The following is a 14,180-nucleotide window of genomic DNA, read 5'->3' as shown; positions in this document are numbered from 1 at the left end:
GCGGCACACGAGCATACAGAAAGAGCTGGCACACTCCCTCATGTATATTTGTATATTACAGTCTGTGTCAGAGGTTTCTCCAGCAGTTATCCAAGGGCTGAAACGAAGCTCAGAAAGCTAATGGCTTTTCCAGGGGAGGGGGAAATTAAAAAAAAAAAAAAAAAAAAAAAATTAAAGAAAAAACAAAAGAGAACGAGAGAGAGCACAAAAAATGGAGGCACACTGACCTAGCTGGAGTACATCAGGGGAAAAACAGGCACATCAAAACGGTGTGGGGGCAAGAGTGACAGCAAGTTTTGAAAACCCCTACTGAAACGAATCAAGGCTAGTGAAGAGTCTGGCTACCTGTGGAATTAGGGGCAGACAGGAGGCCAAATAATTATTTTTGTGTCGGTGAACCACTTATATGCTACACTGTTGAAGATGGGAAGTGAAAAAATAAAGCATTTTGATTTGGCTCCTGCTTGTCCAATATTATGGAACGAATGCAGCCTAGAAAGAAATTTTAATTATAGAGATTCATCAGAGAAGACTTTCATTCTAAAACAGGGAGGGGGAGAGGGACTGCATCTTCTCTCCAAAAGCACAAATTTCCTCTATCTCACTTGACCATAATGCTTTCTTCTATATTTAAGATGCTGTATCAGCACCTCAGATGCCTTTATCAAAAGAGAAAAGAAAAATCCAAAAGCTACAAACCTTTGAGGATGCAAGCAAGAGAGACTTGGAAGGGAATCTAAGCAAATTTTGAAAACGTCCGTTGAAATAAACCGTGACTATCGGGGTAAACTGCTAGGAAGGAAAACACTTAAAAACTGAAGGCGACAAATGAATAAACTTCACTTTGAGCAAGTCAGAGCTGGCACGGCTTCAAACTAGCCTACCTCTGTTATAGAGTTAAAGCACTTGTTAATAAAGGCTTAAGCTACTACAGTATTTAACAGTGCCTTCTCTTCACACAGGCCTATTTCATAAGCCTCATCTTAAAAAATGTTTTAATTATTTTTTATTTGTATCAGCAGTATATGAAGGCATATTTCCATATGGCAGAGTCTTTGAAAGAAGTGCATGGAAGTTTGACGCTGGCTTGCTCTACAAGACAAGACACATTTTCTGGTGACAGACTGCAAGAATGAACATGGAACCAACAAGGCACCCGAACCATCCTTCCACAGCAGCAGGAGTGTACGAACAAAACTTAAAATAAGTACTCAACTGCCAAGTATCCTTGTTTGTCCTTCAGTGGAAAAGCATTACAAAGCCTCTTCAACTCGTACTCTGTCAAAGGGACAGTGAAGAACCAAATAAAAGAATTTCAAACCCCAACCAATTACAGTATCCTTAGGCTTTCCCCGAATCTGTGCACTTTATTTCTTCCCATCTCATCAGATGTGATTTTAAAAGAGTCTGCATTTCAAAGGCCACCCTTCCTATGCCCATTAATGGCCTGCTTTGGAATTTATCTCTTAAGAAGAGGGAGACCTCTTGATTTCTTTACAAGATATGTTGATTAAAAGTTTGATAATATTAGGAGGTATTCTGGGATCTTATTTCAACTAGAGAGCCTGAATTCAGCACAGTTCACTTTTATAGTCTACAGAACTGCTTAAACAACAGCCATTTAAATTAGTACATGAACAGGTGTTGTGATTTATAATGTAAACTTAAACATCAAATACAAATAGCCTTTGGGAGACATTCAGAAGACAAAAATCATGCCCGAGAGGCCTTTCTCATCCCTTTTTTTCTGACAAGTAATTACTTATAGTATTGCTGCATATCATAATACATGAGGCTCTAGTACTCACATTGCCTGTTAAAGCACTGCAAACACACATATTACCTCCTTACTAAACGGTTGAGATTAATTGTTCCTACTCAGAAGACCTAAGGACTACTAGATTGAAATTTTGGAGTAGGAAAAATATGAAACACTATATATATATATATATATATATATATAATTCTTGTGTGTGCATGTTTATATATATTTATGTCTAAATATACAGAATACATGCTATACAGATATAAGTGTGTACATGTATTTATAGAAAATTCAAAGTATTCATTTAAACAGCCCAGCTGAACTGAAGAATGAGCCATGCAGATGACTGACTGCACCCACATGTGCACACACTCATATGTGCAGTCTCTGTGGTCACGTAGATGCCCACAGGATCCTTTTTATCCAGAATTCCCACAAATTGTGTACAATAATATGGATTTGGCCTCAGAAGACTCGCTATGTAGGTTTTAAAGATAAAGAGACAGATACATAACCAGGTACAAATATATATTGGCAAAACAGAAAAAGAAGACTGATTCTTAATTAAAGGTTAGGATACGTAAAAAGCCAAAGAGTACTCTGGCTTATTCTAAAAATAGGAGAGAATTTACTTGTTTGCCTATTTCTTTTCCAGAAGCCAAGCCATACGTTTAGGGGAAAGGCTACACAGATTTCAGAGATCTAATTTTCCACAAGCAGAGGCCATAAATTAAAATACAGCAATCCAATCCCATTAATAGTGCAAGAAAAACCTAAGTGGTTGCTTTGGTCTTTGCTTTCACAAACTTGTGTCAAGCTCAGTGACTTCAAAGAGATTTCCATTTCATTTCTACAAATGAGGAGAACAGACAGACAGAGAGCCTCTGCCATTCCCTGATGCCTGAAGAAAACAGAAGAAAAACATGCCTGTATCTCATTCGCCTAATGATTTTAGCTGCAAAAGGAATCCCGTGGTCGGCAGACGACCCTCAGGGCAAGGGCTTGAGGTCTGTCACAGTGTATAAGGCTTCTCCAAACCCACTCCATTATCTTCATTATTGTACACCAGGAATAAAAGGGGGCTGACTCCTCTTCTGAAGTTCAAGTTAGAAAGGACAGAATGTTTCATGTAAAATAACATTGTGTGACTTCAGTAATAGGTTTATGCCTTTGGGGGCCTAATACTAAAGCTGCATATAAGGATTTTCCACAGAATTTGAGAGAATAAAAATGAGCACTGTATTAGTAATGAGTAAAATTCCACAAGTTTTAGATTCCCTGAAACACTCCATGTCTCTGTGTCAGCATGACTCATTGTCAATCACATACTTTCATACACCAAGGGTAAAAAGGCAAGTTTAGAGGTGAAAAAAAAAAAAAAAAGAGCATGGAGCTTTAGAGCTAAGTATAAACCCCTATGAAAACAAAACAAAAAATAAAACCAAAACTCATACACATATCCAAGGAGGAAAGGGAAGTGACAGGCTTTGGGAAAGCAGGCAGCATGGTTTCCTACAGGGCATATTAACCAAAGGTATATATACAACAAATCTACATGGAAATCACCATTTATATGAAGAGTGATGCTTCCCTTGTCAGCTAATGCATGAATACATGTATGTGTTTAATTATGCATACATACATGTGTGCATTTGTGCACTCTGAGCAGTAGTTTAGCAGCAATGTAAAAATCCTTGTCCTTTACTGACGAAATTTACTAATTTTTTATTCTTATTTTCTAAGAAACATAATTTAAGAAAACCTCTGACAGTATCAATAAAGATTCTTAAAAACACTCAAACCTGTTATCAGTATTTTGGAATATATCATTCGTCCTCAAAACCAGTTTCAGAAAAGAGAATTCCTTTCCCTGACTGATACAAGGACTGAGACCTAAAGTTGTCTACCCAGGCCTTCTCTTTTTTTCAGATTTTGAAGAAACAGGCCATTTGAAAGAATGCTTGAAAAGCACGTTTCCCACAGTAATTCAGAAGACAATTTCAAACAATAAAAAGAGAGCAAACACAGCCCATTGTACAAGTTAAATAATATATAAACTTTTGAGTACATAGAGAAATGGGAATCTAGCTCATATCTGGTTTTTGAAAGATTCACAGGAAATTGATTTAATTAAACCTCAACTACTGGTGTAAATGTTTCCCTTTCTTCCCAAAGGAAAATAAAGTATTATATTATTGTTGCTGACATAATGCAGCAAAGCTTAACCAAGATTCTTGGTCTACATCTTACAAAGCTCCATGAACTAGTAAGACTAAAAATTATTACTGAAATACACAGCGATCACAAATTGCTGAATTGTTACCTACATGTACTATCAAAGATTCCCACTTGTAACATCTTATTCATGGGGAAATTCATTAATATGCTAATTACCTGACTAGCAACCAGTGATGACTGACAACTTTACTTTAGGACTACACGAAGAAGACATGACAATAATTTTCTGCTGGAGTTCAAACAGAGAGACATTGTGCTTGTATCAGTACATACCTCATTTAGGGAAAAAGACTCGTATTTGTGGAGGATCTCTAAGAACAGTCTTGCCATCTGCACCCAGAAATATATATTTTTTAATTAGCCACTCTAAAAACAATCATGTTGGCTGAAGGGAAGGGGGAGGGAGACTTGTCAAAATGATGTATTTGTCCCTCACCACCTTTCAATGCTCTTATGCAAGTCTAATTTTCTTCCTAGCCAGCTCACCTCTCTGGCCTCCTTTTGTTTCATGTCCCATTTCCCATTCTCTTCTAACTTCTGAACTTTTGTTAGTTCGCTTTTAAGGAGAAAGGGAAAAAAAGCTCAACTCTTTCCTATTCATTTTTTCCTGGATGGGGAGTAAGCAGAGACATGAATATGGCACCCTCATAATGATTTAACTAGGGCTTAATGAAATTTTCATCACAACCTGCTGTTCAGTTTAATGGCCTTTGAAAGACAATAGAACAATGGCTAGAGGGAAGAAAAGATTTTTTGTTGCATGCATTTGCAAAGCCCAACATTCAGTTGCTCCCCCTCCTCTCTCTCCCAATCTCTTCACAAAGCTGTAGATCTTTTGTTTGTACTGTATATTTTCATTTTAGTGGAGCTGAGATAATGCACAAGCTCTGTAACCATTCTCATGTCTATCTGTGGCCTTTCCCTAATGGAGCTTGTGAAACCTCATACTCAACAGAGTATTTATACATTGCCCAGAACCCCCTGTTCTTTCCTCTCTCTCTCAGATAAAAGCCTGGTCTCCTTCCCACCCACCCCCCCCCACCGAAGTCTTTTCCATCCAAAGGCACAAGATATGTTATGGCACTGACTATTAAGTCAACATAAATGCAAAAGAAACAATATAAGCATCATTCCAAAAAACGCTTAGACAAAGAATTTGTTTCCCAGCAGACCCTGTGTGCTCCAGTCAAGAAAAGACTCATTTACAATCCTGTCATGCTTGTGTACATCACAACGTGCTTGTGTTTGCATCCATATTTTCATTCCAGTATGCAGGTTGTCCTAAAATTTTCTCGTAGGTACTGTCAATTCATACTTCCACACTGAGGGGAGCTCTGAGGGCCATGCTTTTAAACATATGAAATACATTTTCACAACAGGATAGGTGAGTGTAAACCAAAATAGAGTCTCGTTGCTGTGCACTAGGGAGGAAGGCTTGCTATGTTCTCACAACTGCCTCACAGTGCCCCAATCCAGAAAGCATGCTGGATACCTATGGAGATTGTAGTGAGAATTTCATCTTCCAGTCAGGGCTTTGACTCTGCCCCAAATAGGCAACAATTAAAATCTTGCTTAAAGGAAAGCTGTTCTGTGGTTTCTCAGAGGTGAGATTGGTTGGTCTAAATCTCAGCCCCCAGAGCATGAGTGCCATCATCACTGACTGGACACATGGTCTCAAGAAGAAACCAGTTCTCCAGAAATTATTACCAACATGCCAAGGCTGAAACTTGCTGGCCAGACATAATGCAGAGAAAGCCTGTACTGTGTTTGTATAACACCTGCACTACAGATAAATAGAAGATGATTTGTTCCATACAAAAGCTTTCATGAATTCCCAGTTTAACTTCTTACCTTTCAAATAATGACATGGCCACTAGATAATTTCAGAAAAAACACTGACACTCCTGCTAACACTGCTTTTAGTTCTAGAAATGGGGGAGAGGGGAGCAGCGGAGTAAAAGCCCCCAGGCAATTAAAATTGGTTCACTGCACCCAAGTTGAGGAGCTGTGTCTATTGCAACTGTGACAAAAAGACCAGTAGATTCTAATTTGGGAAAAGCTAAAAATGTTAGCTACGATGGGATATTGCTGAAATTTATCTCTAATTTATCTCTAACAAGAACTATGAGTTTTTTACTTCGATTTTGCTAGCAAGGAAAAGCAAACAGAGCGGAAATTGGAAGATTAAAAAGTATACATATCCAAAGGAATCTGGAGAAAAGAAAACAGAAAATTTTGGCCAGTTTCCCAGGCCTTACCTTCTGGCTCGTTTTTGATGAGCTCTTCCATTTTTCTTTGCTTAAGGGTGTCTACAACATCCGCTAGGCTCCCTTTGCGCCTTTCTGGGGTTCCCAGGGCTGTGCTGGACAATGATTCTCCACTCTGACGCCCACCTTCTTCTGCCTTCAAGGGTGAGGTAGATGAGTTGTGCGGGGCAAATGAAGACATCACTTTATTGCCATCAACTTCCTGAAAGGGGAGAAAAACAAGATGAAATATTTCTTTCTTTTCTTAAAGAAGAAGAAAAAAAATAAAGACGGAAAGAAAGAAAGAAAGAACAATCCTTTGCGCTTTGAATGCATTGCTGTTTGTTCTTCTGTTGAAACCTTTAAAAAGGCATGCAATGCTTCAAAAACACCCAGAACAAAGCCTTCCCATAAAGCATAAACCAAGATTACAGGCTGGAGTGAACAAAGATCAGCTTGCAAGAGAGAAACATAAAATACAGTTTTTCCCTAATTGAGAAGTGTTGTACTCATAGGTCTCCTAATAACAATGGTATTGATTACCTTTAATTGTTTGTTCTTTTACAGTTTTCCTTCTAAAAAAAGCCCTTCAATTTTTACAAGGACCATTAATTTCCTGACTTTATAAAGTACTTAATGCCTTGATGGCTAGTTGTTGTAAGAAATAAAATAGTAACCAAATACTAAATGCCCTTCGCCATATGACTTATTTTAAATCACAGTTCAAGCAGTTTTCCCATCTATAAAGGATGAAGCAATTTCTTCCTGCTTTCTAATTCTCTTTCTGTTCTCCTCTTCTGCCTCAAACTTTCATTTCTCATAGAGACAGTATTTTTCACAAAGGTGGTCCTAATGACTTTCACTGGCAGCACAATGGCAAAACTCTGTGACTTCCCGGAACATACACACAACCCTCCTCACGTGAGAGTCCACAGAGGTCTACTCATTAATTTTAATGGAAAGCAAAACTGGGTCCAGCATCTTCAAACTTGCCTTCATTAATGTGAGAGCCTTCTAATCCACACCTCTTCCAACATAAAACAATGTTCTCTGCACATATTCCTTTTCCTTTTATGTCTCTGTTATACCTTACCCTTCTTACACATCTCTCAAACCCATTTCTTCCTCTGCTAACATATGCCACCTATACCTGCAAAACTTAGGTCAGTGTCTCCAAACACAGCTTGCTGCAGAGTAAATACACTCCATAAAACATAATGCTATAAACATGTATAGTCTTTACTTTGATCTGATTTTCCAGGGGTTTTTTTCACTATCTTATTTCCTTACATTTTTGTACTCCAGATGTTCAATGAATATTATTTCTAAAAAAGCCACTGGATCATCTCGTGAGCTGAGTTACAGACTTGGCTGAAAAAGTCATAATAATTTTTAAATTGTTTTCATTTTATAAGGGTATGAAAGTGATATAAATATATATATGCACACAGTTTTTAGTGATTCGTAGAATAATAATTTTTTTTCTGAGCAATTTTTTATGTCTCTGCTCTAATAAACCACAGTATTTCAGGAGGAAAAAGGTATATTTTTGTAAATAGAACATAAATTGCTAAAAACTATCTCAATAAAATCTGAATAAAGCTACACAGAAAATACGTAATAAAGAATATATTTGTTTTCACAGACCGTTTTTGTGGCAAAAAGATTACCTTTGCTTAAGAAAACTTTTAATGCGAATAGTTTTGAGCAGCTTGAATGTGTTATACTAGTGAACAAATTCCCTAACAGAATCGGATTTAACTGAGATTACAATCTGGGCCATCATATGCCCCAAAAGCCAAACCCAGTGCTGTTAATGAGAGACTTTCTACTGACGTCAATGAGCTTTTGACCAAGCCCTAAAAAATTTTCCGACTCTAGTCAACAGAAATGCTCCTTTTTTTCCTTTTTTTTCTTGCAGCTCCCTCCATTTTTATTTTGCACAAGGAAAATTACAAGTTCCTGACACCGGACTTCTAAAATTAATCGAAGCCAAATGCAATTTTTTCCCTATATATACAGATCTGAATAAACTGGTTTTTAACACCAATTTAGACGAGGCAAATAGTTAACTTCAGCATCAGTTCAGATTTTATCTAAGATTCAAACCTATTATCACCAAGTGGCAATTTTTTTCCCACAGACAAGGCCAAAAGAGGAAGTATCTTGAAAGCTGCTTTCTTATTCACACTTTGAATCAGAGAAGCCAAATATCATCATTAGTTACAGTTCTTAAATCTACCTGTACCATCAATTATATACAGGAACAGTACTCTTCCTCGTTTTACCAGGAACTAGTTTCTTGTTTTAATCCAGAGTGTGCCCCAAAGACATTCACTCGTGTTTCTGCATGTCACACATTGGTCACAGACACTAAGTACTTGCAACAGCTGCCTAAACCTCAGGTGTCATCACTGCTGTTTTCATGTACATTTTAGGTGCATGCAAGCGGGTTTTTGTATGTACATATATATTCTGAATATACAACCGGTTTGTTATAAGAGAAGCAGCATAAGAACACAATATTATGTAAAGCAGTATCAGATGATTTTCAAAATCACAAATCGCTTGGTTTTCAAATGGAACTCACAAGTATTTTCAAAACTACTAAAATTTCTCTGCCTCACTTTCTGGGGAAAAGGAATTGTGAGGGGGAGAGGTCAAGGCAGTTGGCTGTGGGCAAAGCATCATGAAAGGACTTCTGGATGCTCAATTCCTAATTTTTTCAAATGTTCTGTGAAACCATGGTAAAAGTCACTTTTATTTCTGCATATCAGTTTCCTATCTGTAAAACAGGCACAAAAGAAGTAATTTCTTATATTGTAAAGGTTTTGGAATAATAAACTCATTAATAACAGAGACACCCTCCTACTACAATGTTGGCTAAAAGCCTTTATATAATACCACAGTTAAAAAGACTTCATAGCTGAACTAAAAAAGGAAAGGGAACTGTTCTATACAGATTTTTTTAAAAGGTAAATTATATACTAAAATACACAACTAAGCAATCATCCCCAAAATAAAAATGTTTCCTTTGACTGCTCTTGTTAGGTGTGCATGTATGCAGTGTTTGCACATCACATACGTGGGCTATTTATACACTTGTGGGGTTTAAGATACACTCCACTTAATCAAAACACATATACAGTAGGGGAACAGCTGCAATCACATCTCAGTGGGCTAAATTACAGTACACCAGTGAATTATTCATTCAAAAAGATCTGTAGCAATCACACATTCATTGCGTGATTTGCAATCTAAGAGGGATCCTCTCCCTTCCATACCAGCGGACGACTGCACACATCAGCTTCTGCTGTTGATGACAGTTCAACATGTATCCTCTAGCACACCAGCTCGAGAATCTGTCTTCCCCACTTGTCCATGATCTTTTTATTCTGTCATTCAGAACAACAACCTGAAAACGTGCAACTGTTATCTTGGCTTTCGCTTTACATCCCTCTGTTTGATTTTGCTCTTTCTTATGCCATTACTGGAGAAAGTGGGTCTGGATTTTTACTTCTAGCACGTAGAAAGAAAGCATCCTTCCACATAAAACCTGCTTGTGTCAATGGTTGCATAAAGCTAAAAAACTTCTAGTAAAGGAAATCCTCTGATACTGCATATGAGAGCTTAACTATCCCCTTGAAAACACTCAGAGAAATCCTTAATGGCAAGAAAGATATGTCAGCAACAGTTTAAAATTAATCCCCTGAGAAGGAAGTTCCCTCCCAACAAGCGAGATTTAGCAGGTTCCTCTTCTAAAAGGACAAATCGACATGACATTTTTTCAGTTTAACTGAGAGAAAAGCAACAACACTGCAAGGAGGGGTATTAAAGAACATAAATATCTGCTAATGGCATTTTAAAATTAAACCCATCAAGCCACACACAAGACCTATCAGCCACCAAAACAGTGGAAAACCACGCTTTTACTGTAAAACAGTCTCTCTGAGCTGCACAACCATTTCACCTGTTCAAGTTTGATTACATTCCAGCCTCTGGCACTGTTAATCCTGGTAACAGTTTTATGCAGTTAGCAGCTGCTTGGTGGACGGGGTTCTATTGTTCATTTGCATTGCGAATTGCTCTGCTAATGTGTGCTGGCACAACATTTCCTCCAACTCTGAGCTGGGATTGTACTCACCAACACCTGATGCTGCTGCTTCTTGCTTTTCCCACTTCGGAAAGGCAGACAAGGACCTACACAGATCCTGCTGGAGCAAACACTCTAGGCCCTTCTTCCCCCCAGCAACAACAGCAACAAAAAAAGGGACTGGCCCTCGTTTCTCGTCTTCTGCTTCTGTTCCAAGCTAGAATCCACAGGAAGATTCATTCATTTACAAGAAAGTTGCCTCGATATTGCCAAACAGCTTTCCACCTATGGAGGAAATACCTCTTCCAAGGTTTAATGATAAAACAGGCTTCTGCCCTTTCAGGATGAGGTCAATAATCTTCCTTTGTTAATCTTGGGCAAGCTTTACTTAATCTAGCCCCCTTGTCACCTTTGTGATTGACAGGAAAAGTCGTGTCACTGGACAATGGACTTATCCTCACTGAGCAATATCTTTTTTGAAGATTACACAATGTTACCCTTGCTCTCATAAAAAGTGCAAACATTTTGCTGTTAAAAGAAACTATTCATTCCAACTGTATCTTTCAAATTGTCTCTTTCTGTTTCCAGGGTCCAAGCCAGGTCTGTTTCAGTTCTACAGAGGGACAGTGAAAGGCTTAATGAAAAGAAACAGGTTGTACTTGGTGAGATTTCCAAAATATCTCTTAGTGCTCTAAATAGATCTCATCTTCTCCTTCTTCATCTAGAGATGCACATTATTCCTGTCTGCAATTAAACTCAGACAGAAAACTCTGCTTCCGTGACATTAAAATTTTGTCCCAAACGAACCAAGAATCGAAGCAGAAGAAAACTCAAAACTAAGTCTGAAACTGTTAATTACCACCATATGGTATGAAAGGAGGTTGCATCTGCAGGGGGGAAAAAAAATAAAAAAAAATATCATGAGAATCTTCTGGGTTTGCAGCCAAAAACACCTGGAATAAAATACTTGTGTCTTTAAAACAAGCGCTGATATTGTCTGATTTTAAGAAGCCTGTGATCCTAAAAGCAACCTAACAGGTTCTGTTTTTCAAAGCTGGAATTTTGCCCATACTTCGTTCTTTTAGAATGTGTAAAGAAGACACAAGGGTAATTTTTTTTCTCTGCTTTCTACATTAGACATGTAGGCCTATCTATTTTATAGTCTCCATAGTGACCAGGAAGCTAATAACAGTATGACATAAGAGATAATCAGAAAACAGAATACTTCACACTTCTGAAGACAAATTATTCTCAAGTAGTTTAGTACTGGTTTCTATTTATTTATTTTACCTAATAATATTTTAAGAAATTAATATCTGTGTTAAAGATTCAACAGCATAGCTACTCCAAGTGAAAATCTGAAAGCTGTAAAAACACTCCCATTGCCCACAGGAGGCCCACCAGTAATTATGAGAAAACACAGCTTGACATTTCCAGTATTTTTTAAGGTTTAAAAGAAACAAAACAGATACATAATATTCACAAAGCAAGAATGATCTTTTATTTTTTCTTAACCTTCCATTTACGATCTTTGCCTTAATTAATGTAATTAACTTACTTTAGGAGCATAAGTGCCATCAGCTTTCAAGGGGAATCATATTTTCAAATCACTTAAGCGATTTGGAAAACTCTCTCTTCCTACGTTTTATGTCATGGGGGCTGCAGGGCAGATATTACCACTAACCTGGGTGGTTTATGGTGGCTGTCAACCTGGTACCTTCAGGAAGATGAAATACATATTCCATAAGGCTTCCCAGTGGACACAGTTCTTCTTACATGTTAAAATCTCTTTGCATCTATCTTATATTTAAACAGGTCTTTCGTCTATAGGTTTCCCTCACGTAGCAAAGTTGTTCACAACTTGTGGACAGGATCCCAAGGAGATTTAAAAGAAACAGTGGAGGATACAGTGAACAAAAGAGAGACTTTATAGAAGAGCACAGAAGAGGAAAAAAGGTGGAACAGGATAAATACATCGCTACGAAGAAATGACAAGGACACCTAATCCAAGGAGGGATAAAAGCAACAAAGTGTGTCACGTAAACAAACCTAGAAAGATGTACATTCACAGGCTATGGTTCTGCAACTAAATCCATGCAAACCAACAGCTATCCTCATACACATTTTTTTTTCCTAGGACTGTGGTTTTAATGATGATAAGGAAACTAAATGCAATGGAGAGTGAAGAAGTTAGTGAATGTGTCAGAAGAGTCAGTTGAAGAGGTCATCGTGGCAGAGAAGTAAGAATTTTACCTGAATTAGGTGAACTAAACACAGTGAACAGAGATGCACCTTTTTTTTCTTGTTACGGTGACCATGCTGCAGTCAAGCAAAATATATTCAAGACAAATAATGGTTTGGCTTTGCTGAGATGATGTATTTTGGAACTCCATGATCCTTATTTTGGAAGTATTTCCAATTATTAGACTTACAGAATCCTGATGACATCTGGTTCTCCCTCTAAAATGTTAATACTTTGCTTGGTAATGGAATTTTATTTATTTTTGCAATCATTAATAGCTCTTGTCCTTCAGGTCGTATTTTTTTTTACATCAAGTGCTGTATCTAATTAATGACCTCTTCTTGATGAAGCAAAAGGTACACTAGCAGAGGTTTCAGTGGGAAGACTCACAAGTATTTCCAGTGTTTGACATCTATCATCCTGGTTGAAAGTGGTTAGAAGCTCAAAAAAACCAACTATCTGCCATATGAACTCTGCTATATCAGATACTTTCTTCTACCTTTTTCCTCCATACGTAAAACTGAGACAATAATAAATATTTCCCGCTGCTTAGGGCATTTTACATAATTGATGTAAAAAGCCTAGAGATTACTGGACAAAAGCCTCATAGCGGTTTTATTTTCATTTTTATTGATGCAATAAATGCCCAGCCCTTATATTACTCTTACATTACTCCGTGGGGAACCACAGCCCAATCACCTGAAACCGGAAATTGGGAACTCTCTCATATTTCAAGTGCCACCCCACAATATCTGACAGTAACACTGAAATGTACTTTGATTTTTTCCAAATACCATGATACTCTGCTGACTCTGTGCACTGCTGACACAACTGCACGAGCAAGAGAAAGCTTCAAACGTTTCCAAGGTTTGGAGATGAACCACCAAGAAACTGTTCAGCTGCATTCACACAAAAGGAATAATTTATAATCCATTTTGCACTGTTTCCTAACTTTATCCTGAGATTTACAGAGCATAGGTGCAGATCCTTCAAGGAGTTAAAGTATCTAGAGGTGCCAAGAGGGATTGTTGAAAATGCACAATAGTATATATTCATTTAATTCCCACTGACTTCATTACAGGTCCCTGAAAATAAAGAGTTGGAATCAGCACATTGTGACTGGTTGACCCCCTGAGCTTCTTCAACAGACCATTATCAGATATCTACAGTACAGAGCACAATCTGATAACTGATGCTTTAAGACAAACATTTCTCCTCTGGCTGTTCTGCATTCCAGCCCATCCCCAAACATCCAGCACAAGTTTAGTACTTCTTACTGCTTATCCCACAATTTCTACATGACTTATTACAAATCAAAGAATTATATGCAAACTGTGGATCTGTTTGTAGTAAAAAACATATGAGAAACTGTTGTGAGTGAAATTTTAGAACCTTTTTATTACCAAATGTCAAACAGGGATTTTTTTTTTTTTAAATTTTCTTCTGTGCCACAGATTTTGGTTTCTTATTTTGCCCACCTGTTTGTCCCATTTCTTGCAATGAAGTGTTCCCCCACATATAAAAGTAATTTGTAAATCCTATATTAAATATAGTAAAATAGTAACAACTGCTTTGTAATAGGTAAATGTGGTTAGC

The 14,180-nt window shown here is 37.5% G+C and overlaps 1 protein-coding gene across 16 annotated transcripts in view; it reads right to left on the bottom strand.

Moving 5' to 3' along the window:
- SOX5 (SRY-box 5) overlaps positions 1-14,180 on the bottom strand; it is a 640,197-nt gene that overhangs the window by 217,756 nt on the left and 408,261 nt on the right. For all 16 annotated transcript variants that reach the window (XM_027659186.1, XM_027659196.1, XM_027659172.1 and 13 more), the window contains one exon: positions 6,262-6,472. In XM_027659186.1, the coding sequence (XP_027514987.1) occupies positions 6,262-6,472 (211 nt within the window). The remainder of the gene's footprint in view (positions 1-6,261; positions 6,473-14,180) is intronic.

This window comes from Corapipo altera, unplaced genomic scaffold (genome assembly GCF_003945725.1).
Source record: "Corapipo altera isolate COAL_440 unplaced genomic scaffold, ASM394572v1 1, whole genome shotgun sequence".
Lineage (NCBI taxonomy): Eukaryota > Metazoa > Chordata > Aves > Passeriformes > Pipridae > Corapipo > Corapipo altera.
This window is presented reverse-complemented; position numbering and strand designations above follow the sequence as displayed.